Source organism: Crocuta crocuta, unplaced genomic scaffold (genome assembly GCF_008692635.1).
Source record: "Crocuta crocuta isolate KB4526 unplaced genomic scaffold, BGI_CrCroc_1.0 scaffold177, whole genome shotgun sequence".
NCBI classification, from domain to species: domain Eukaryota; kingdom Metazoa; phylum Chordata; class Mammalia; order Carnivora; family Hyaenidae; genus Crocuta; species Crocuta crocuta.
The window spans coordinates 3555743-3581043 of record NW_027531880.1 but is presented as its reverse complement, the minus strand read 5'-3'; the positions used below and the strand labels follow the sequence as shown (position 1 = coordinate 3581043).

Below are 25301 nucleotides of genomic sequence, written 5' to 3'. Positions count from 1 at the left end.
TCTACGGTCTACATCTGTAGCAACATTCTCACTCCATTTTTTCTACTTCTGCTTAGATCTGGAAACCAATTATCAAATTACATGGAAAGAAAAAGTAAAAACAATACTGAGTTTTAGTTTTTTAACAAACATACTGGCTTATTCCCAGCTTCTGGAAATAACCCATGTTAAAGAACTCTGTATACTGTAAAGCACTAAATAAATTAATATTGTTTATCCTTGCTAATGCCTAGGACTAGCAATGTTACTAGATAGGTAAAAAGCCATGTGACAAGTGTACTCTGAGCATGTGTTTAACTCACAGAGCACTTACTGTTCCTCACAACACTCTGCTAAATGGGAAACTTCAGATATATGTAGTTTACAGATTAAAGAAAACATTAATGTGACTGTGACACTTTAAAGTTTAATTTTTTGACTGAATCTTACTTTCCAACTCTTATTTCAACCCTAAAAGAAAACAAATAATATCTGACATTTTTGAGCACTTAATCATTTTCTAAGCAATTGACATGTTTTAACTCACTTAGTGTTCAAAACAAACCCTATGAGGTAAATAGTATTTTTATCCCCATTTTGCAGATGAGGAAACTGAGGTACAGAGGAGCTGGGTAACTTCTAAGGTTATACAACTTATAAATGTCAGAATTGAGTCATGAAACCAATTTGGCTTCACTAAACATGCTGCCTCATCCCCAAAAGCTGGTAACTGATCACTTTTTATGTCTGGAAACCCAAGCTATTTACATGTAACATTAACTGTATACCATTTGTTCAAGTATTTCTGGGAAAATAATCCATTTACTAAGTTTATTAAATCATAAACATTCAGATAAGTGGCTACCCAGTGAAACCTATTTATCCTTAAGAATCTCTAATTCTCAGCGTGAAGTATGAAGGCAAATTTCTCTTAAAGAAAAAATGTTCCCCTTGTCATTGTGACCATTCATCAGGTTTTCAATTTTCAATAAAAGCTTTGGACAGCTTACAGAAAAAAAAAAAATCTAAAGCCAATTGGGCTTAAGCGGCTGCCAAAATATCCTGTTACTATGGACATTTAAAAGCTACCAGTTTCCTCAAATGTATAAAGACGAGCCAGACTAAGATGTCCTCAAGACCTAGTGTTGGGAGTTCTATGAATCTAAAAACAGAAGGTAAAGGGTCTCTCAAAACATACCTTGAGTATTCTTGAGGATATGGGGAGGAGTACCAGGTGTGAATTTCATACTTCCCAAACTCAATGACAGAGGGACAGCGGACTTGTGGATCAGGGGGACCAGTCACTCCAACTTTCTGTGCAGTCAAAAAATACATCACAAAAGTTAGCTAAGTTAAATATACTGAGATAGATTAAAAAAAAAAAAAATCCGAAATTAAATGTCTTTTCAGGATTCCACAGGAAAACAAAAAAAGCCAGAAATAAGCTAACAGGTTTTGAAATAAGCGGTCTTATTCTTTGTAAACAGGGTACTTTAATGAAGAACAAAAATGCTAATAAATCTGTTAGAACCAAATGCACTTGGTATCATTGCATTTTCCATATTTAATAATACTGCGAATATTTTCCGCAATTAAATTTACTTCCTTAATGAGTTAGGTTATTAAAGAGAAACAGCTGGCATTTGGGGACAGAAGACAAAGGATAATTTTCAACAGGGAGGAAGAGGGAGCTCTGCCCACTCGCCAATGTCATACCTATAGTGGCTCACCTGACAACAGAAACGACCTACTAAACATGTAAGCACAGAGAGCACAAAGCACAAAGAATGGCTTTCTGGTTTGGGAAAGTAGATAGTATTAGAAGAATATGACAAAACCAGTATCAAAAGAGTCCATTCATTTACACTGCCCCTCAAATTCCCTTCATTGCCTCTTTATAGACTTAAAGGGAAAAAAATACTCTGTTACACACATACTATTATCCTTTTCTCTACCTTCTGTTTATAATGAAAACAATCTCTATGTCCCTGATCTCTGCAATAACCTGAATTACACTATCTAAAAGAAGGATAATTTGTAAAGCCTTTATGATGTCCACTCCAGGACTAAGCCACTAACTGACAAGCACAAAGATCAGGCTTTAAAACCTTAAATTCAAGAGCAACTGATGTGCTCTACAGCCAATACAGGAATCGATTCATACATATATACATAGGTGAGTATATTTATGTATATAATATAATACATAGGTATATTTATAATTTATATGTACATTTATCATAAATACTCTGTAAACCCTCATTTAAGACTTAACATTAACACTGACTTATGAAAAAGAGTTAGAATTTAGCTTAATCAACACAGTATTAATAACTTCATCAAAAGAATAAACAATATCATCCTTCAACTTTATGCTTTAAAAACCTGGGAGATTATTAAAAGTCTCATTGGAACCCATAAACAGACAGACACACACACACACACATACACACACTTTCTAACAAAACTAAAGAGATCAGGTATTTTCTATTCACTGTTTTATGGAAATTCATTTGAGGAAGAAGCCTCTTCACTACAACTCACAAGAACACTCCCTGGCCTTTCTAACCATTCTCTTTTATAAAAAGGCCAAGGGAGTTATCTCAGGTTTCATACTGGAGTACAGTCAGGTGACAACCCTCAACCTGCTCCTCAGTTATCTCAAAACAAAAGACAAACACCTATTAGTTGGATCAATTGTGTAAGGATGCCAAGGAGTACTGGGGTTCTCCTAAATGCAAAAATCATTAAAAACAAACAAACACAAGACGGGTTTAAAATAAGATTTTTTCATTTCTCAAAACCAATTCAAACTTTGTAAAAAGGCTTTAAAAACACTGTTCTTTAAAATGCATTCCAGAATCAAGTATTCTAATTCATAAAGTAGTAACTTTTAACCTATCTTCAAAGCTCAAAACAAGAGCAATAGCATAGAAAGTATCAGAATGACCAAGTATTAGAAAAACAAATCTAACTTCCTGATCAAAGAGAAAGCACAAAAGCTGAGGATGCACCTGCCGCAGCACTGCCTGTTCTTTGAGAGCTTTCCCATCCACTGCCTGTCGCTCTTCCAGGCGGATGCCCGATGTGAAAGTGGATATCCAGTTCCAGTACAGCTGTTTGCACATCACCGCAACTAAGACAGTCTGTGTAGAACTAGATTCACAGCAGAATCTAGTGAATCTAGTTCACCTATCCTCACCTTTTTGCACTGCGAAATGTCTGGCACATGCGCTCATCCACCTCGGTCCTCCACCACCATCTCCAACTCCCTTGTGAAAGCCTCAAGAGCCAGTGTGCTCCTGTGTCTCCGTTCACTAAGGCAAGTTAACAAAGGCTCTCTGCCTTGAGGAAGCAACGGGTGCATCCAAGCCACTCGTTAACCCAGTCCTTGCCAAAATCAAACTGCCAAATCTGAATTAGAAGATCACTTCTCCTAGGTCATTTTACTTTTAAATTTCAGCCAAAATACTCTCATTAAACATGAAGCTTTCCAAAGCAGCAGAGCACAAAAATAATTTTTAAAACTCTTAACTAGAACTCTGCCACTTTGTGCCTCCTTTTCATTTGAATATGCCAACATCTTNATTCATTAATAATTAGGTTAAAACAAAAGATAACTTTTTTTTAAATTATTTTTTATTTTTGAGAGAGAGACACAGTGCAAGCAGGGGAGGGACCAAAAGAGAGGGAGACACAGAACCCGAAGCAGGCTCCAGGCTCTGAGCTGTCAACACAGAGCCTGATGCAGGGCTCAAACACACAAACCTGAGCCGAAGTCGGACACTTAACTGACTGAGCCACCCAGGTGGCCCCAAAAGACAACTTTAAATATACCTATTCTAGATAATAAAACTTTCACTGCTAGCAGTTTATGAGAAAAGGTTACTGTTCTGCAAAAACTCCACCTCCACTAAATGTCTGATCTAATTTGAATTTCCAATATATAGAAGCAACTCTTTCAGAGTCCCCTCCAAATCCAGATGGGTACAAACATGAAGATTACAACTGATCTACAACTGATACAGATACAGTTCTGCTCCCTTCCACTTGCCTTCCATTAGATAGCTCCCCCTTGGCCTTCCCTCTCCATTCCCCATGGGAAAATGGCATTTTGAAGTGAGAATGGAAGGTAGGACTATTCCCTTATTAGTATCAGAAATATGAAGTGTAAGGAAAAGAGATGTCTTCTAGTGTCTAAACATTTTCCTATAGAAACACTGTAATAAAAAATAATTCTGTTCATTAGGGATCAGAAGTTGCATGATGAAAGAAACATGTAAGAATGAGTTCACATGCTCCAAAATGGAGAGAGCAAGAATAAAGAGAATAAAGAGAATAGGCATTTGTGGAGCAGATACTGTGCCAGAATCTATGCCTTATATTGTTTACCTCATTTAATCCCACAATCCATTCCTCAAGGTACAAAACAATATTTCCACTTCATAGATGGAGAAAAAGGCTCAGAGAAGTTAAGAGGCAAAAAACTTAAAAGAAAGGAGCATCAACAGTGAAGAATAAAGACAGCCCCAGTAGGACTGGGGACAACACTCCATAATAAGACACACTAATATTTCTTTAGCAAAGCATAGGAATATTCACATTAAATGGAGTAAGTAAAGAATATGTATAGTTTCATGTCAGTTAACACCATATTTTGCTAACAGTTCTGTTTAGGTAAATGAGATCTTACTGCAAAATGAATTATAACTTTTTTCATTCTCCAAAGAAGATATACAGGTGTCCAGTAAGCACATGAATGCTCAAATCACTAATCATTAGGGAAATGCAAATGCATTTGAGATATACAACTTCACCCCTACTACGATAGGTATTATCAAAATAAAACAAAAACAAAATAACAAGTGTGGGAGAGGCTGTGGAAAAACTGGAACTCTTGAGCAGTGCTGGGGGAAATGTAAAATGATGCAGGCACTGTGGAAAGCAGTATGGCAGTTCCTCAAAAAAACTAAACAGAGTTTTCATATGAACCAGCAATATATAAAAGAACTGAATGCAGAGACTTAAAGAGATATTTGTCCACTCATGTTCACAGCAGCATTATTCCCAACAGCCAAAAGGTAAAAGGAATTCAAGTGTCCATTGGATGAATGCATATACATATACCAAGTGACATATATACATTCTGGTAAGGGAATTTTAACACATGCTACAACATGGATGAACCTTAAAGAAGTTATGCAAAGTAAAATAAGCCAGACACAAAGGGACAAATATTGTATGATTCCATTGAGGCCTACCTACAGTAAATTCAAAATCACAAAAGTCGAACAGTGAATGCCAGGGGCTGGGCGAAGGAGAAATGGGAAATTACGGTATACTGCGTACGGAGTTTCAGTCTAGGAAGACAAATTCTGGAGACTGATGGTGGTAACTGTTGTACAACAGTGTATTAGCACAGTAATTTTTTTGTTAAGTTTTCAAGATTCCAGATCCAGAACTGCAGATGTGATCACAGACTCCTGTCTCTTTTTCTCCTGTGTCTTTTTTTTTTGTTTGGCTACACTCAGACATCTCCTTTGCTTTACCATTAAATACTGATTAAAATCCAGGATTTCGTCTTCACTCCTCTCACCCTTTCTTTCCACAGGACCTATTAATTCAATGATCTACCAGTTTTTCATCTCCATATTCCCTCCTCCTCTTTATCCAGCTTAAATTCCAAGGTCTTTTAGTATACCTCATCTTTGCCTATATATCCTTAACTTCCCTGCTTTTCTCCTAATTCAACAACAAAATCGCAACACTGGTTAAATTCAATTCTCCACATAATCTAACATCTGGATATGGTTAGAGAAAAAAAACCACAGAATCCATGCTGACCAGTCTCAATTTGTAATTTTTTAAAAAATGTTTAATGTTTATTTACTTTTGAAAGAGAGAGAGTGCATGTGAGCAGGGAAGTGGAGAGAGAGAGGAAGACACAGAACAGGAAGCAGGCTCAGGCTCTGAGCTGTCAGCATAGAACTTGATGTGGGGCTCGAATCCACGGACCACAAGATCATGACGTGAGCTTAAGTTGGATGCTTAACCAACTGAGCCAGCCAGGTGCACCTCAATTTGTAATTCTTAACTACTGACCTCAAATGGGCCCTTGATGCTTCTCTAACTCCATTTACTTTCTCAATTCTCCTAAAAAATTCTTTTACACTTTCTCCTATCTCTTAAAGCCTCCAACATACCTCTTACCCCATTTTCACTGTCAATCAATGCCTTTGCTTCCTACTACACTAGAAAACTAAGAAGCAATCAAAAGAGAACTTCCACAGCTTTCTAAGGCCACATCTGTATGTCCACTCTGTGCCCACATAGCCCACCTTTCCTTTAATATTATGTCTAGATTGTCTATGCTCCCATCTAAAACCAATCCTTCCACTCATGCATTAATGACATCCTCTCTTACATTCCACCAATCTTCCCTTCCCTCTTTTGCATCATCAGATTTCCATCCACTAGATCATTCCTATCAGCATAAAACCTACTGTTATTTCTCCTATATTTAAAAAAATGGACACCTTCTTTGCCCTCACATCTTCACCCAACTATTCTCCTTCTCTGTTCCCCTACATTGCAAACTATCTATGTACTTTTCCCTACTTGCATAAATGTACATGCCTTATGATTTTGAGGTCTCCATAACATTTGTTAACAGGGTAATGTAGACATTATTATTATTAAGAGCACAAGATATGAAGCCATATGGGCCTGAGTTCAAATTCCATTTCTTCCATTACTAGTTATATAACTTCAGGAAAGTCACTCAACTAAAAGTCTTGGTTTCCTCATATGTAAAATGGTAATAACAACCATTACCTCATGGGGTTAGGAGAAGTGGTGAATCTAGTTTATTCCATTTCTAATAAACGTTCAAGTCTTTATGTAAAGAAAAAAATATTTTAATAGTCCACAGAGATTTCAAAATTGCTCTGTTAACTTTCTACAACCACGCGCATGCGTGCGCATGCGCACACACACACACACACCCCAATTCTTCATAATTAGCATTAAAATTGACATGGAAACATAACATGTTCTTTGGTGATATTTTATGTAAAAATCATTGTATGCATTTCAGAAAGGTTGTTAGGCTCCAATGAGATGAGCCAAATACAAATGTTTCTTTTTGGTGATGGAACCCTTAAGAAAATCATTTACTCCAAGCCCATAAGATTACAAAAAAAATTCCAGAACAAAAGCCTATACTACTAATTATTCATGCTTCTATTTTCAGAGGTGGCTCTTTTTTTTTTTTTCTATGAACATATTCACTGTATAGCTAATGAAACATAGTAACAGGTAAATGATATTCTTACTTCTCCTGAAATTAAAAAAAACAATCAAAACCAATTAATAGGGCCCTCTTTTAATAAACATTTCAATAATTCTTGACTTAGGTAACACACCACACAAAACTGAATTACTCAATGAAATCACTAAGAGCAAATACTGGATTTACTTTTTGGGGCACATTTCCTACTACATGGTAAGCTCTATGACTACAAAAACTATATAAAATAAAATTGGCTTCAACCCATTTTCTCTATTCCATGAAGTCAGAGAACTTGGGAGTCAGCCCTCGTGTTTTCTTGCTACTTCAAACAGAGCAAATCTATCAGCAAGTTCTACTGATTCCATCTCCAGAATATATTCTATATCCATCCGCTTCTCTTCCATTTCCACTGCCATCCTCTAGTCTAAGCTCCTGTCTTCTTTCAAATGAATCATTAAAAAAGCCAATAAATTGGTTCCTAAATTGGTTTCTGTGCCTTCTCTTACCTAATTCCACTCCATTCTTCATATACTGGCTAAGAAAAAATAATTTTTTTCGGGAGCCTGGGTGGCTTAGTCAGTTAAGCGTCCAACTTTCGCTTAGGTCATGATCTCGCGGTTCGTGGGTTCGAGCCCCACGTCGGGCTCTGTGCTGACTGCCAGCTCGGAGCCTGGAGCCTGTTTCAGTCTGTGACTCCCTCTCTCTCTGACCCTCCCCTGCTCACGCTGCCTCTCTCTCTCTCTCTCTCCTAGAAATAAATAAAAAAAATTAAAAAAAAAAAGAAAAAGAAAAAATAATTTTTTTAATTCATTTATTTTGAGAGAGAAAGAGAACACAAGCAGGGGAGGGGCAGAGAAAGAGGGACAGAGAGAGAATCCCAAGCAGGCTCCACACTGCTAGTACAGAGCCCGATGTAGGGCTCAAACTGACGAACTGTGAGATGATGACCTGAGCTGAAATCAATAATCTGATGCTCAACTGACAGAGCCACCCAGGCATCCAGGAAAAAACATTTTTTAATGCAAATCTGATTCTGCTATTTCCTGACTAAAAATCACTCAATGGTCTCGTACTACACTTACAATAAAAACCCAAATCCTAACTTACCTCCTCAACCTCTTTCTCCAGCTTTGTCTTATGCGACTTTTTTATTCATTATACTCAAGTTATACCGGCCTTCTTACAGTTCCTCAAACTTACCAAGTTCTTAGGTACCTCAGAACATTTACATAGGCAGTACCCTTATGTCTGGAACATTCTTCTTTCTAGCGCTTTGCCTTGCTGACCTTCTACTCATCTTTTAAGTCTCAGTCTCTGTGTAAATTATTACTTCCCTAAAAGAGGAATCCCAATCTCCAGCAATCTAGAAAGCCCCTATTATAATCTCTTTCTGCATTCTTATTTTCTTTCTATTAGCTATCAGTTTGTAATTACAAACTTATTTCTATGATTGTCTATTGTCTGTCTTACTCATGTGACTGAAAGCTTCTATGTCTTTTTGTTCACCCTACAGCTCTCATACCATGCCAGGCGCATGAATACTAAATGAATGAATCTCATGGAGAAATACCACCATCATAAGAATTTTAGTGCACTGCTAATGAAAATAAGCACAAATTAGAATTCATATATCTAGCTGTTTATTTCCATGGTGCCGATATACACATGGACAATCACAAGTTTAATAAAATGTGCAAGAAACACACCCAGATTACTGTTGATACAAACTTACACTGTCTCCACTTGGCCTCCGCAAGGCTCAGCATCCCTTTTAACTCCTTCTATCAATTTTTCTTTTTGCACCCCTATTATTCCAACTCCTGCCGACTAGACATCTAGACTAGAGGAACAGCAGTCCAGGCGGAGGAAGCAGTAAGCACAAAGGCTCCCAGGCAGGAGTGTGCTTGAGAAAGAGGAGGTGTGCCTGAGAAAGAGGAGGCCTGCTGTTGGAGTAGAGTGAACAAGGGCCAGAACNAGATGTTTTTAAAAAAAAAAAAAAAAAAAAAAAAAAAGAAGGTAAAGACTTTGGTTTTTAAAAATTCTAAGCAAGACTGAAAGACATTTAAGATTTTCTGTGCAGAGGAGTGGTATGATCCAACTTAAGTTTCAAAAAATTTACGCTGGCCCCTGTATAAAGAATATGGACTACAGGCTAGGGTGAGGGACAAAAGTAGAAGCAAGGAGATTAGTCTAGAGATATTACAATAGCCCAATCAAGAGATAATGGTGGCATTGACTAAGGTAGTGGATGTGGAAGTGGTAAGTAGTAGTCATAGTCTGGATATGTTTTGAAGGTGGAAACTATTAGGATTTTCTGATGAACTAAATATGGAGTATGAGATAGAGACAGAAAGAGAATAATACCTCAATGGATCTGAGCCAGTGAAATCCTTCTGATTATATGGGACCCCATTCCTCATCATCTGGATCAACTCCTACATATTCTTTGTTAAGACCAGCTCAAGCAGTATTTCCCATCAACGAATCCTCTGATCTCCCCAGGCTTAGACAAATGCTTGCTCCCTATTCTCCCCCAAAACACCATGTACCCTATAATTAAACTTTTCACATGAATGAAATTATTCATTTAGTCTCTCCAGGACTATACTTGAGAGAAGGAATCCTGTCATTCACTGTGGCATCTTCAGCATCTGAAGCCTAATCAGGTTCTTTGTCTATACATTTATATTTTGCTACATGTCCCAAAGGATTAAGGCAAAAGCGGTTAATAAATATTTCTTGAAGTAATGAAAATGGGTGTTTTATCACTTGAAAGAAGCTCAGTGTTTGTATGTTTGCTGGTCAAATCCCAAACTCTTCTTCCTACATAAGACAGAAAATAAACCAAACTCATTTAATACTGGTAGTCAGAAGCAATCTGTTTATCTGCAAAACCAAAGTAGTCACAATGGGTTTAAAAGGAATACCTTAACAAGAATACCATAACTACATATATGCACAACCACATCTATCTGCAGATCAGACAGATGAATGAATTGCTGTTACTGCTTTATCCCAATACAATTAACCCTGTTCCTCATCCATGACCAAATTATTTAATTGTCCACTCTGCATATCCAACTTTACCTGCAGTGCTTGTTCTTGGATATCACGAAATAATTCCATATCTTTCTCAGTCATGATTTCCTGGCTCCCAAAAAGCCGTTCCTCACTTTCTTGTTTGCCATCCCAGCCATCCTGATTGTCTGCACATAAAGAAAGGGCTCACATGTTATTAATTTTATCCTTTTTTTTTTTAATTTTTATTTATTTTTGAGAGACAGAGAGACAGACCATGAGCAGGGGAGGGGCAGAGAGAGAGAGGGAGACACAGAATCTGAAGCAGGCTCCAGCCTCTGAGCTGTCAGCAGAGCCCGACGCGGGGCTCGAACCTGCAAACTGCGAGATCATGACCTGGGCCGAAGTCAGATGCTTAACTGACTGAGCCACCCAGGTGCTCCTATCCTTTGTTTAATACATGAATTAGGAAAAGTTTCAAAAGTTTTATTTCAGTTTGAAGACCTTAATATTACAAAAGAAGAGAACAAGAGTAAACGGACACCTAGAAAGATGTTATCAGTCCATGTGCTTTATGACAGAAAACCTGAACTGTCCTAAAACTTCTTAAAATTATTACATAACTAAATTTCAACTTCATTAAGACATTATATTTTAGTATAATATAAATTTGAAGAGCACCAGGTTATGTACCAAAGTGTTGAAATACTATATTGTACATCTGAAACTAATATTACACAATATTATACTGTGTAGGTTAACTAACTGGAATTTAAATAAAAAAAAATAATAATACAAAAGCAGAATAAAGGTCTAAGGAATATGAAACTTACTTTGAAATAATCTGAATATAAAATTTTTAGTATGAATTTGACATATCAACATTCAAATGTTGCTTTTTCATACTTGGGCAGTATAGAAAAAGTTTATGTTTTAGCAGTTTATGTTTTCAAGACATTATTTTCATTACATGGGACCAAAATAGGGAAAATTTGTTCCTTTTATAATTCTCAATGATTCCACAATCTTTATAAGGCCAATACATTCTTATCTCAGCAGGAAGATAACCTCTGAAATAGTAACTCCCCACACATTCTGGGTGTCCTTTTAAATAAAGTAGAACTCCACAAATCTGAGGATCACAGATGATAATCCTCTAGGTAAGTATGAGAATTTATAATAATCATCCATAAATGATGCATCTTCCTCACATGGGCAAGGAAATTCATGAAAGCAGTACTAGGGGCATTATGTAGATCGTAACCCTTGGAATTTGAATATGATACTGCTGATGGATGAATTTCCTCTTTGTAGGAGTATGGCTAGAAAGACACTTTTTTTCAAGTTAAATAGGCATATAGGCTGTCAACAGACACCTATTCGCTTAGTATAAGAAGAATAAGGACAAGGACTCACTGTTGAAAATATTCCCAAATTGAAAAGTACATATCTGAAGATTCTATGTGATTTTAATGCCCCCTAGTGAGCAACACAGATGGATGCAGACTGCCAGGATCTAGTACGGCATTCAGTACCATTCTATCATATGGTGCAGACTATTCTTTAAACTCTACAATTCATAAGAAACTTACAGAGCCGATTATAGTAAAAACTCACACCAATGCAGAAAAGTCAATATTGATTCTCCATATACTTTATACATTTGCTCTAATTATTTCTATTTCTAAAACTTTCCAGGAGATTCTTATAATAATCCATCTCCAATGAAACAGTTAATTCAAAAATGCCTTTCATTAGAATCTGCTTTAGATTCTTTCCTCCTAAGTCCAAACTAAATGGCTTGCATATTTTCTTAGATAAACATATTCAGACTGGAGCTAGAGTGTACATGGCTGATAAAGACATGAAAAGTACTTGAATCCTTAAAGAATAATTAGCTGATTGCCACTCCGGTGAAAAGCCAATCAATACAGCATAAAAAGGGGAACCTGATAATGATGAGGGTTTCCTCTCCTGTGCTGGACCAATCAACCATTTACATTAGCAGGAATGAAGAAGCAGTGAATACAACTATCAATGGGAAATTCAGAGGAAGGAACTCAAAGTTAAGAAATTCTCTTGCAGTATATGAGACACTCACTACCCCTTTGGCCTTTGTGATCCAAGAGTCCATTCTCATTCTTCTACTTTCCTCAGAGACTTTTATTTTTTTAATTTTTTAAAAGGTTTTCATTTATTTTTGAGAAAGAGAGAGACAGAGTGTGAGTGGGGAAGGGGCAGAGAGAGAGGGAGACACAGAATCTGAAGTAGGCTCCAAGCTCCAAGCTGTCAGCACAGAGCCCGATGCGGGACTTGAACTCACAAACCATGACATCATGACCTGAGCTGAAGTTGGACGCTTAACTGATTGAGCCACCCAGGCGACCAACCTCCAGAGACTTTCCTACTTCCTTCGCAGGGTTAGGTTCTCTAACTGTTGCAAAAGCAACAAAAGCAAAAATCAACAACTGGGACTACATCAAACTAAAAAGCTTTTGCATAGCAAAGAAAACCATCAACAAAATAAAAAGGCAACTCACTAAGTGAGAAGATATCTGCAAATCATATATGCAAAAAGGAGTCAATATCCAAAATATATAAAGAATTCATTCAACTCAATAGCAAAAAACAAACAATCTAGTTAAAAATGAGAAGATCTGAACAGACATTTTACCTCTACAGACATAAAGATGGGCCACAGGTACACAAAAAGATGCTCTACATCATTAATCAACAGTGAAATGCAAATCTAAAACACAAGGAGGCAGCACCTCACACCTGTCAGATGGCTATTATCAAAAAGAATAAAAATTACAAGTGTTGGTGAAAATGTGGAGAAAAGGGAACTTTTGTGCACTGCTGGTAGGAATATAAATTGGCACAGCCACTGTGGAAAATATTATGGAGGTTCCTCAAAAACTTAAAAATAGAACTACCATACAATCCAGCAATTCCACTTCTGGGTATGTATCCAAAGAAACCAAAACATTAATTCAAAAAATATGTACACCCTCATGTTCACTGCAGCATTACTTTCATCTAAATAGGCATCTTTAATATCTTCTTCTATTCCATAACCAATGTTTAATAATCAAATATAAATCTATTCCAGATAACTAATGTTATTCCAAATAATGCACTTTTGGAATATATTTTGCTTCTAAGTGAACTTTTACCTGTGGGCCAATCTGAAGTGCTTGATTTTCTGTTGCCCTTTTTCCTGATTCTATATTGCTCAGAGTAGTCTACCACTTCCCCTCGAGGTTTCCGCCCATCAGGGGAAGGGGTGAAGAATTTGGTAAGGCCATCAATGAGCCCTTTGGTTTTCTTGTTGAACTTCAAGGGGTGACTGCTATCTCTGCAGAAGTCCAAGCCATCTATCCGCTCTAAATATCCTTCTTCTGATGACGATGCTGATTGGCTGGAGAGAGTGATTTTACGTTTACGACCCCTTCCAGGACCAGTTCGAACTTTGCTGAAGGGACCTTTTGATCTAAAGAATCAAATAGGGAAAAGGGTAACTATTAAAAAAAGAAATTTTTAAAAAGCTTTCTATTTAATATACAACAAGTAATTAGTAAATAACCTATGGCTTTATTTAAAAAAAACCATAGTCAAGAATATTCTATAAATCAAATACTTTAGGGAATGAGAAATAATGTTATTAGAAATATCTATTTCCAGGAAGCCTAATATTTTATAATAAAATGAATCCTAGGTTGGGAGTCAGAAGGTATGTTTGAGTCATAATTCTGCCACTTTCCAGCTATACATCTTAGAGAAATCCCATTATCTGAACAGCTGTATCTTCATCTATAAAATGAGAGTTGGACTAGACAACTAATACCCTTACAAGTATAAAGTCCTAAGATCTCTGTACCAACTCAGTTACACTTTACTTCTAAACACAAGGATGTGTTACCCTTTAAAAGTTAAAAATCAAAAGATCATCCTATAGGAATAGTAAAGCCTAGATTTAAGATTTAAAATATAATACAATCCTAGTGCTGTATATTTCCAGCTGCAAATGCCCATTTCTTTCAGTTATGACGACTGCCATCTTTAAGATATTCTTAAGTGTAGAAAAGGTGGGTAAAATTTTTAAGAATAGAGGTTTATAGGCTTAAAGATATTTTGCATCTCATCAAAAAGGAATTACTTAGAGAAATACTCCATTAAAAAAAAAGACAGAATTAGCTACTGAATCTTGCCCCACCTCCTCCAGACAAAGCCCAATTTCCTAGTCCACAAGGGGTAATTATATTCCTGACTTATGCTAATAGATGAAAAATACATTATTTTATTTTATATCAGGACACAGAAATGCAACTTAACTATGACCTCAGCAGAATAAGGTACCCATTGATTTGTACACCTAATATAAATAACTACTGAGACTACATGAGAAATCTGTGAAATGCTATAATAACATAATTTTTTCTTTCTTGTTTACATAAGAAGAACAATATAAGACAGTGGTTGAGTCAGACTTGGGTTTTAATCCCAGTTCAACACTTATTATAAAATGTAGTTTCCTCCTTTGAAAAATAAGAGTAACAACAGTATCTACTTCCTTTGGTTGTTGGGAAAACTAAACGATTAAGACATTGTAAGACACTCAGAACTTCAATAACTTTGTTCTAACTTTATTCTACTGAATAAAGAACTCTTTATTAAGAGCTTGGTAAATATTAGCCCTTTTTATTACATAAAAGTGACAGTTGTAACAACTGAAATTTTTTTTCACAAAGCAAACAAGTGACTCCTACACTATAGAGAAACCCTATCCTTTTCTCCCCTCACCTTGCCACAAGTACAACTTACACCGTGTTTTGTTTCTTTAACCTGTTTTTTGGACGTCCTATTGGGTTAGCATAGCGCCGTTTTATCTGTGCCGCCTTCTTCTGTAGAAGTTTTCGTCCTTTTTTCCTAGGTCGACATATTTGACATATCCACATACCTATAAAAAAATTAAATTTCACACAAAAGCACAATAGACACAGATACACTGAAAGAATTCAGATACTCTAACCCAGTAGCTCTTAACCACTTTTAGGTCAAGAACTCTTATTTAAAAATCTGATGACAGCCCCTTAAAAAATAAACCCAAAAATATATACACACAAAATTCTACATACAATTAGAAAGGATGCACAAGTATTCTGAAGCCCACATATGGTTGAAGTCCACTGATCCTCAGTTAAAGAAGAAAAAACAACCCTGCTTTATACCCGGCACCCAGATTCTACAAGAAAAGAAGCCAGGTTTCCTTAAGTAACAGAGGATTCCAGGACTGAAGCAGGGAAAATACTGGATAACCTGGAGCATGTCATGGTGCCAGAAAATGGAAAAGTGCTCAAAAGATGAGGAAGGCATGTCAAAAGGACCTATGAGCCAACTTGAAGGAGCTCCCAATAGTCAAATCTGGGTCATTCAGAGCAAGAAAAAAAAAAAAAAAAGAGATAATCACATCAATGGATTATAATCCACTGAATAAAATAAATACCCATGAGTCCATAGGAATATAAATAATTGAATAAATAAATGGGAAAAGGGATAGCCCTTCTTTACAGAATTCCAATTAGTAAATATAGAAGGGATGATGGAAGCTAAAAAAAAATCATCATTGTGCAAACACCAAAGTAAAACTGGTGCAAACAAGAATCACTGATGGATGCTGAAGTTAGTACAAAGAGGAAGAAGAATAACTTTAAGGTCAGGTTTCTTCTGTAATCAAGTGATCAAAGTTAACATTACCAGTAATAAGACATATTAGAATTACACACCCGTACTACAATGCCCTAAGAAAGGCACAGTATCAATTCTGTGGTGTTCTTCTCAAACTTCATAATCTTAATTTGATGATGATTAAGAGACAGACCCAAATTGAAGAACTTTCTACAAAATCACTGACTAGTATTCTTCAAAAGTGTCAAGGTCAGGAGAGACACTCTAGGGAATTAACACAGAGTGGAAAAGATTAAGGAAGCATGACAATTAAATGCAATATGAAATCCAGGACTGGATTTTGGACCATAAATTCAAATAAGGTCTATAGATGTATTAATTGTATCATATCAGTGTTAGTTTCCTGGTTTTAGTAATTATACTACAGTTTTAAAAGACGTCAACATTAGAAGAAACTGGGTAATGAGTACAATAAGAAGTCTCTGTACTATTTTTGCAACTTTACTGTAAGTCTGCAATTATTTCAAACTAAAATGATTCCTGCTTTAAGCTGCTATAAAACTTCTTTCATAGACATTAAATACACAGATGTGAAGTCCTAAAAAGTCTTTCTTCTCTTGGAGGATTCTCAGGAGACCTTTTGCCCAAACTTCCAAGTAAATGGAACATATAGCAAAGAGGCTATTTATTCTTCCAATACATAAAAATTTAAGACTTTTCAGAAGCTAACAACCAACAGAGTGACATAAGAAGAGACTCAAGTAAGATTCTAAGTGGAATAACTTAACTACATCTAAGGCTGAGTCCCTTTCCATCCACAGGAAAATTTTTTTCTAGCAGAAATCACCAAATACTCTATAAGCATTTTACTTAAGAAACCTATTATGTCAGAAAATCAGAGTTAAAAATGGAATTTGTGATAAGGCAAAGGAGGAGATAAGTGAATTTTTTTTTTTTTTTTTTTTCAAAAAACTATAAGCATATAATAAGATGGAAGTTCAACTAACAGGCAGTTACATCCCAACCAAATATTTGTCAAGGAATAGGAATCAAAAGAATAGAATGCTTTAAGCTATATTCTTATGATTTAGCACACAAAAATTATTTATTTACAATTTATTATATTTTTAAAAAGGCTCTAGGCCTTTCAAAGGTGATGAACAGTGAAATAACCAATATTGATATAATTAACATGATCTAATACAATTTCATTTCTTCCTGTATAGAAAAAGATACTTCAAAGTTACATAAGGCAAGTATTTTGTCCTCTAGCTATAGGACTGGCCACTGTTCATAAATGAACTACTTCTCTCTCCATGGATAATTTAAACATTGAAAATAGAGGAAAATAATACTGAATCCATACACAAAGGAACGTTAGGATGCCTACACAGACTGTCCCCACCTTTAGGGTGCCAGCTTTTTTCCTACTAATACAACCCCAAGAGAAAGATGGAAATTATTCTTCCATGTTAACAAAGTGGATAAAAAGTGTTTTCACTAACATGCCCATTACAGTGCTAGTCTGATTTCAGAAAGTATTTCTCACCTTTTGGCATCCTGGTGAGTGGTGGATCACAACACTCCATGTGAAAACCTCGGTCACAAGAATCACAAAAGAGCATGTTATCCTAAAAAAAGAGAAGGGACAGTTCTACTTAACCTTAGAAACAAAAACATGTCAGGATCACAACTTCATAAAACCTAGGAAGCCTCAATGATATCACGAAGATGATGAGCTCCTATAATAGTAAAAGTTTCCTTAGTCTGCATTAAACTGAGTAAATGGACAGACTGAGTTAGCAAAAAGTTTTACTTTATCTAATCTTTAATAAAGAACTAGTTTCCTAACTTTCAAGTTTATCCAGTAACCAGATATAAGCTAACCTTAGTTTGTTCTAATTTAAAAGATTAAAGGATGATTTGCAGTTAATACACTAACTGAGCATTCCTAAATGAATGCCTCCATACTACTCAAATTTCAGAAGTATTTCCTTAAAGTAGCTTAGTCCCTCTGCAAACATAGAATTAAGGTGTTTTAGAAACTACTTAGAAAGAATCCAAGTCTCAAATAGCAAGTATTCTAAACTAATGATGTGTAATTGATTGGGACCAGTGTTTCAAATTCTGCTGGACCAAGTGATTGAAAAGTAATCAACACCACTTAGAGGAAAATACTAGTTGTACACTCTACTTCTAAATGAAATACTCACATCAGAAAGCAAAGATACTCACTGCATTCTTGCCTTGATCTCGACAGGAGCTGCACGTTTTACACTCAATACACTGCCACCGTAAGGCCTTCACTCTAACCGTTAGTTCGGGGGAAAACTTTAAACAGGATGGATGACCTAATAAGAGGGGAAAATTCTCAAATGAAACAATCAAGAATCATTTTGTAATTGTATTAAAGGAACGATGAAGAAAAAGGCAATTACCTTAAATCAAAATATTTATCAAAGAAGAGACGCTCTTGGAAGCTTGCGACACGTGTCTCATCAGGACTGAATTCCAATTCAGCTGTACCGATGCTGAGTAGGATTGAGTATACCACCTCCCTGGTGTGATTATAAAACACCTGACAAACTCCTAACTTTTAGTGCATTAAAGCATCACGGGTGCACACATGCTTATATGTATGCCAATATATAACATGCTCGGGCCATTTCTGGAGGGATACACAAAAACTGTTTGCAACTGTAATATCTTAAGATATGAAACTATAAACACTTTGCATTTTTAAAAATATTTTTTATAAAGTTTTTTATTTATTTATTTTGAGAGAGAGAGACCTATAAATCTGGGGGGAGAGAGAGATATTCCTAAGCAGGCTCCGCACAATCAGCGCAGAGCCCAACTTGGGGCTCAAACCCATGAACTGTGAAATCATGACCAGAGCCAAAGTTGAACGCTCAACCGACTGAGCCACCCAGGTGCCTGAAACTATAAACATTTTGAAGAGGGATTTTACCTTTCACTTTATACTCTTCTCTCAATTTTTTAGCAATAACATATTACTTTTATAACTAAAAATATATTTCNTCACGCTGTCTCTCTCTCTCTCTCTCTCCTAGAAAATAAAATAAAATAAAATAAAAAATAAAAATATATTTCTATTAAATCCCATCATTTAAAGTAAGTTACTTCCTTATGATTTAAGGTACTCGAGCTAAAAATTAATACCTAAGCAATATTTCTATTGTGATCAAAATTAACAGCGGAAGAAAAAATTTTGCTCTTCCAGAAGAGTTAGTATCCGTCTAATTCTCAAACTTTTAGAAAAGTAAATCTGCCCTCACTCTGGAAAGATTTGTCCCTTTCCTCTAAAAGCTGGTTATGTTTATTTTTCATTGGTGAGAAAAAGGCTGGTTACTTTTTCTCCCTTCTATTCCTAAATAAATTTCTCTTTTATGAGATGATATGAAGTTTATTATCAAAAAATTACTGACATTAAAGGAAAATGGGAGAGAAAGTGTAAAAATCTCATGATCTTTTCTTAGATTAGCCATTCCCTGTTCTACTTCTCCTTTGTAGACTTCTTAAAGGTCCTTGCATGGTTTTAATTATAGAGTATACACAGTTTTGTTTTCTTTTCTTCATCCTTTTAGTCAAGTAAACTTTCTATTTATATTCTTTACACTAATTGAATTGATTCCCTATAACCTACCTGGGCACTTCCCTATTGTTAACTATTTAAACTACTGCCAGTAATAGAACACTACAACGAATTATTTTAGATCTACAGATTCTTTCCTTCTTCTGTTTTTTTTAAATATTAATTTTGAGAGAGAGGGAGTGAGTACACCCACGCAAGCCAGAGAGGGGCAGAGACAGAGGGAGAGAGAATCCCAAGCAGGCTCTGAGCTGTCAGCATGGAGCCAGATCTCACGAACTGTAAGATCATGACCTGAGCCAAAATCAAGAGTTGGATGCTTAACCAATTGAGGCACCCAGGCGCCCCGTCCTTCTTTTTAATGAATTCCTTAAAATAAATCCCTGTAAGTGGGGCTGGTAAGTGAAATGAAAGAAATATACCAGGAAACTACAAATGTTTTACCACAACTTCATCAGTTCTAGGTTTGGGCTCTTTTATCTTTCAAATTTTATTATTATAAAAGTTATAAAATGACACTTCACTTCTGTGCTGGTGTGCATGTCCATAATTACTTGGGTAAAATTTCTTTTTAATATGTTCAACAGCTAACTTTCATATAAACTACCTGTTCATAGGCTCTGCCCTTTGGACTTTATACTAGAAATGTAACCACACTCTTCATAGCTTTTGGCCCTTTATCATATTTAATGCAATTATTTTCCCCAAACAATTCTTGCTTTTTAAAATTTTGGGTATTTTAGTCCTCCCTTTGGAAAGGATCAAATGTCAAATGTCAAATCTTAACTATGTTCATAGTTTTCTTCCTTGCCTACTGTAATACTCAGGCTCCAAGCTGCCCTCAAAACATTCTTGCCTTCTGGCAAGAATACCAATTGACACCTTGTGTAGTTCCCTCCCCCAGGGAATAGGGCTGATTCGTGTGCTACAATGACAGGCTAAGGCTAGGTAATAAAGATATTGCAGATTCTTCCTTGCTCTCTCTCTCAGATGCCTGCTGAGGGGAATCCAGTGGCCAAGCTGTGGGCACTCATACAGCCCTATGAAGAGGTCCACATGGCAAAGAACTGAGGCTCCCTATCAACAGGCAGCATTAAATTGCCAGCCAAGTAAGTGAGTCATCATGGAATGGAAGCTTTCAGATAACTGAGTACCAGTTAAAATCTTGATTGCAACCTCATGAAAGATTTCAAGTCAAAATAACTCAGGTAAACCATTCCCAAATTCCTGACCAACAGGAACAACATGAATTAAAACTGTTGTTGCTTTTAGCTGCTATGTTTTAGAGTAGGTCGCTTCTACAGCAATAGATAACCAATAGTTATTTGTTCTACTAGTTCTTTAAAAATTCCCTCTACTGTTTTCAAATTGCAGAGAACTCAGAGGCCACCTTAATATAATGTTTCCTAGGAAGCAGGGCTCTACCGCAACTCTCCTTCCACTCCCATTTTATTCCCACCTCACCTGAGTAGATTTTTATCTGTTTTATGTATTTAGGCTCCCACACAATTTCTTAAGCATTCTCCTACTAAAATAGTTTGGAAATCAAGGCATGTAGAATATGTCACAAACTTTTGTTTTTATCTAATATCTTATGATGTTATGGTTTATATTTAACTGTAAAATCCATCCAGAGTTCATTATGGCTGTGATTATTATGCTGGAATATGGTCACCTACGATTCAAGAGCTCTTCCCACCTTCTTTTAAAACCGCCTATAAATAAAACCCAAAAAGCTAAAACCTATACTTCCTAGACTCCTTTGCAGCTCGGCTCTAGATATGAATTGAGACTACCAACTGGATGTGTTTGAGTGATTTTCTGAAAGGAGAAAATGAAAACAAAGACTGGTACTGCTGGTACCTAGCCACTTTTCACCTTCGTGGCCATCCGGAGGGAACTGTGGTGATGGCCAAATTCAGCCTCTCAACATCCAGCTACAGTCCTCCGGGAGCCTCCTGCTTCCACCTCTTCCAGATGGAGGCAGATACAGTGACTCCCCTGGTGGGTCACTTCTGCGATATTCCAAGATCGGTCCCTAAAGCCCAGCCTAGAGCTCTCCTCTTCAGCCCTTCTAATAATTTCACAAATATCTGGTTCTGGTATGAAATTTCTTTCCTCTTGAAGTATCTAGAGTGATTTCTGGTTTCTTGACTAAATCATGATTGCTATAGATATAAAACACGGAAAATTAGGCCAATGATCAAAGATAATGTTGATTTACTAAGGCCTTCCTACAAAAACTTCTAAATTCTGAAAATATAGATAGACCAAGAATATCTCTAGAATTGACAAACTAGGAGAGTCTTTGAAAAATCTTTTTAGAGCTCAGGATCTCACACAGCTCACTAAATTGCAGTGTCAACATCCCATTTCCCAATGTGACACATGTAAGTTTCTAGCAAGAAGAACAAATGTGTTATCATCCCGGTTCTATTCATAAAGCCTGATGCATAAATCAAGAAAGATAAGTAGTGATTATTAAAGAAGCTAGCAATAATTTCAAACTGATTGCTGTGATTTGAACAGATGTTTGATAGTCAAATATAAAGATCAACAAGAAAAAATAAGTCTATGGAAAGATTTTTATAAAAAACAAAAATCTAAAACTAAGACCTGATTTAAATTAACTGAATAAAACATGTCAACTATACATGTAAATCCCTCCCTCACCTAGAAGATCATCTCAGTTACCTAAAATCAGAATCAAAGTATTGTTTTATAAGGATCAAGGATACCATCTCAGTTAAATACACTTCCCTCCCGCCTGACAGCACACATCAGAAGGAGAGTACATACCACTGTTGCCACAGTCGGCACAGGAGATGAGTTCCTCTGGCTTCTTTTCTCGGTTTTGTTCTTTTGTACCAAGACAGAAACTACAGATGGGGATTGGTTCAGCAACGGGCTATAAAGAAAAAAAACAATTCACTCAGGTACGAGTACTTTTTTTAATAGTATTAATACAAAGACATTAAAATTACAGTTTTAAATTCCTATGAGAGTTTCATGTAACTTTAAGACAACTGTATCACTCTCCTTGATTTCCAGCTAAAGGAGTTTTAACAAAGCCTGCTTTGGCTGGGCCTTTACAACTAGTCCTTCTAGTGACAACTTTGGTCCAAAAAAATCACAGCCATTTTTGTTACTCAGAAACTAAATGACACAATATGGATTAGACAAAGCAAATCCTTCATCTAAGACTGAAAAAATTCAACTGAATTTGGCATAAGAAATCACAGCATCAGCCCTTAAAAGGTATGAGGTGTCAGAGAAGTGATATAATGTGCAGAAATAAACACCATATAAGGTGGTAGGCATTAAGTGCTAGAAAAGACAACCAATAAGTGTTCGGTACATGTATAAAAGATAAATTTCAGTTGTAGTTTGGAGGAGAAGGATTGGAAGAGGAAGATGATAAGTATTAAGTACTTGTACTAGGTTATGGGATCTTGAGAAGTCTGTCCAAGGACAATAGATAAAACAATTGTTAAAACTGGGTTTAAACCTAGGCTTATATGTTCCTCTACAACTGTCCCCCTCCCCTCCAGCACAAAGAATGGAGAGAAAGGCAGTACAGGTAGTAGTACAAATAAGATAAATTGAGGTGTGCAGTCTGCTAAAGCCAGTGCTTAAAGGATATGGTTTCTCTCATAAGTGGTAGTAATAGGGGAGGGTAGATCACTTCAGTTTGTGAAGGCTGTCACTGAATGTCTTATAAAGATGCATTTTACCTTGCAGGAAGAGAACTGAATAGAAGGCTACTGAAACAAGAGATAATCACCTGTATTTGAGACAAAACATCCAGTAGCAGTATCAAGACAAATGGGGAGAAACCTAAAGATAGGTAGAACATTTAAACAATGACCACAATAGTCTGGTGAAGATGACAGAAGAACCTGAGCCAAAGCTTTAAAAAAAATGGAACAGAAAAAACAGCTATGGATTTAGAAATAAACTAGTTGTGGAAGCTGATAGAAAAAGAAATGAGTTTAATAAGACTGACTTAATGAAAAGATGGTGTGAAAGGTAAGTCATTTTAAAGAAGAAAATCAGAAGAAAACCAAAGATGCTGAGTCCGATTTTAGATGTGCTTAGCTGGAGGCAATCTCCATCAAATCTAAACCACTTAAATGGGACAGAGACATAAAGACCCCAAGATGCTTTTAATCTACTGGTGAAAACAAATCAAATGTGCTATGACAGAAGTGTTACAATGGGAAACAACGGAGGAGGGGAATCAAGTAGGGGAAATGGGTAACAAGGAAAGGCTTCCCAGACTCAAGTTCTCCTGGAGGTATTTGACAGGGAAGGCCCCTGATGAGGATGTTCAAAGAAAATATAGAATCAAGCTTGGGAGGAGAGGAATGCACTTAGTTTGGGACTGAGTCACTGAGCTTAAAATGCCTGTGGAGCATCCATGTGGCAACGCCCATGGACTTTATGATACAGGAATCCAGAGGCCAAGAGAAAGGTTAGTCTGGAAATAATCTAGAAATCATATACCTACAAAATGGCATTAAGATTCTCAAAGGTGGGGAATTCCCCCAGGTAGAAAGAAGAGACTTAGGTCAGAATCCCAAAATTTAAGTGGCTGTTAGAGGAAAAAGCCTGAAAAGAAAGTGGATTAGTGAGAGAGTTGGAGGGTACATCAATAATGTCTAACATAAGCAAATTAACAGTATTGCTCAGCCAAGAGATGAAATGAGAGATGAAGAGCTGGAAGTTATCTTGGTAATTGTGGCTGTGGCAAGGACTACCACATCCTTTCTTTAAAAAAGAATATGAAAAAGAACCAGGGACTAAAGTCAGGAAAGACTTCACCGAGGAGAAAAAATTGGAAGTAAACACTAAGTAAAAAGACAAGTCACAGAATGGAAGATATTAACAACATATTTAACTAACAAATGGCTCATATCCAGAATATATAAAGAACTCTTACATGTCAGTATGTAAAAGACAGGCAATTCAATAGAAAACTAGGCAAAAGTCTTCACCAGGCACTTCACAACAGCAAGTATATGAGTAATATATAAATGGCCAAGAAACATAAGAAGCTCAACCTCGTGAACTGTCAAGGAAGCAGAGCTTCATGAATGGCTAAAATTCTGAAGACTGGCAATAGTTAAGAGCTGATAAGAAACTAGAACTCTTATCACTGCGGATAGGAATATAAACTGACAAAACTACTCTGAAAACGATTTGACGTTAAACCTTAAACAAAGGCATATCATATGACCCAGCACTTCCATTCCTAGCAATAGATCCACCAAATGAAGTATACACAAATATGTATAATAAAACATACACAAAAGTGATAAGAACAACATTATTCATAACAAAATTTACTCCAACAAAAACTACCCGAATAACCACCAATGGGTACACAGATTAATTGTGCTATATCCATAGAGTATTAAAGAGTAATGAAAATAAATAAATTACGGTCAACAACATAGGTGACTATTACAAACAATGCTGAATGAACGAACAGACACAGAAATACATACTGTATCATTTTATTTATATAAAGTTCAAAAATAGTTATATATAGTTGTAAGTGGAGACAGCAGTTACCTTTAGAGAGAAAAGAAGAGGTAGTGAATTGGAAAGGGACTTTGAGGTGCTGATAATGTTCTTTTTCTTGACCTGGATTGTAGCTTCATGAAAGTTACACTGGAGTTTGGAAATTAGAATAGGCTAGAGAGATTT

The 25301-nt window shown here is 36.2% G+C and overlaps 1 protein-coding gene and 1 long non-coding RNA gene across 2 annotated transcripts in view; one reads left to right on the top strand and one right to left on the bottom strand.

The window, feature by feature from the left end:
- Positions 1 to 25301, bottom strand: part of KAT6A (lysine acetyltransferase 6A) — a 99507-nt gene that overhangs the window by 22445 nt on the left and 51761 nt on the right. The window contains 7 exon segments of the mRNA XM_077773114.1: positions 1178 to 1293; positions 10358 to 10476; positions 13465 to 13781; positions 15113 to 15248; positions 17526 to 17607; positions 18212 to 18327; positions 22389 to 22497. Coding sequence (XP_077629240.1) covers positions 1178 to 1293; positions 10358 to 10476; positions 13465 to 13781; positions 15113 to 15248; positions 17526 to 17607; positions 18212 to 18327; positions 22389 to 22497 — 995 coding nt within the window.
- LOC144239113 (uncharacterized) overlaps positions 1 to 25301 on the top strand; it is a 52579-nt gene that overhangs the window by 14146 nt on the left and 13132 nt on the right. The window contains exons 3-4 of the long non-coding RNA XR_013337317.1: positions 20580 to 20698; positions 23331 to 23618. This is a non-coding gene — a long non-coding RNA (uncharacterized LOC144239113). The remainder of the gene's footprint in view (positions 1 to 20579; positions 20699 to 23330; positions 23619 to 25301) is intronic.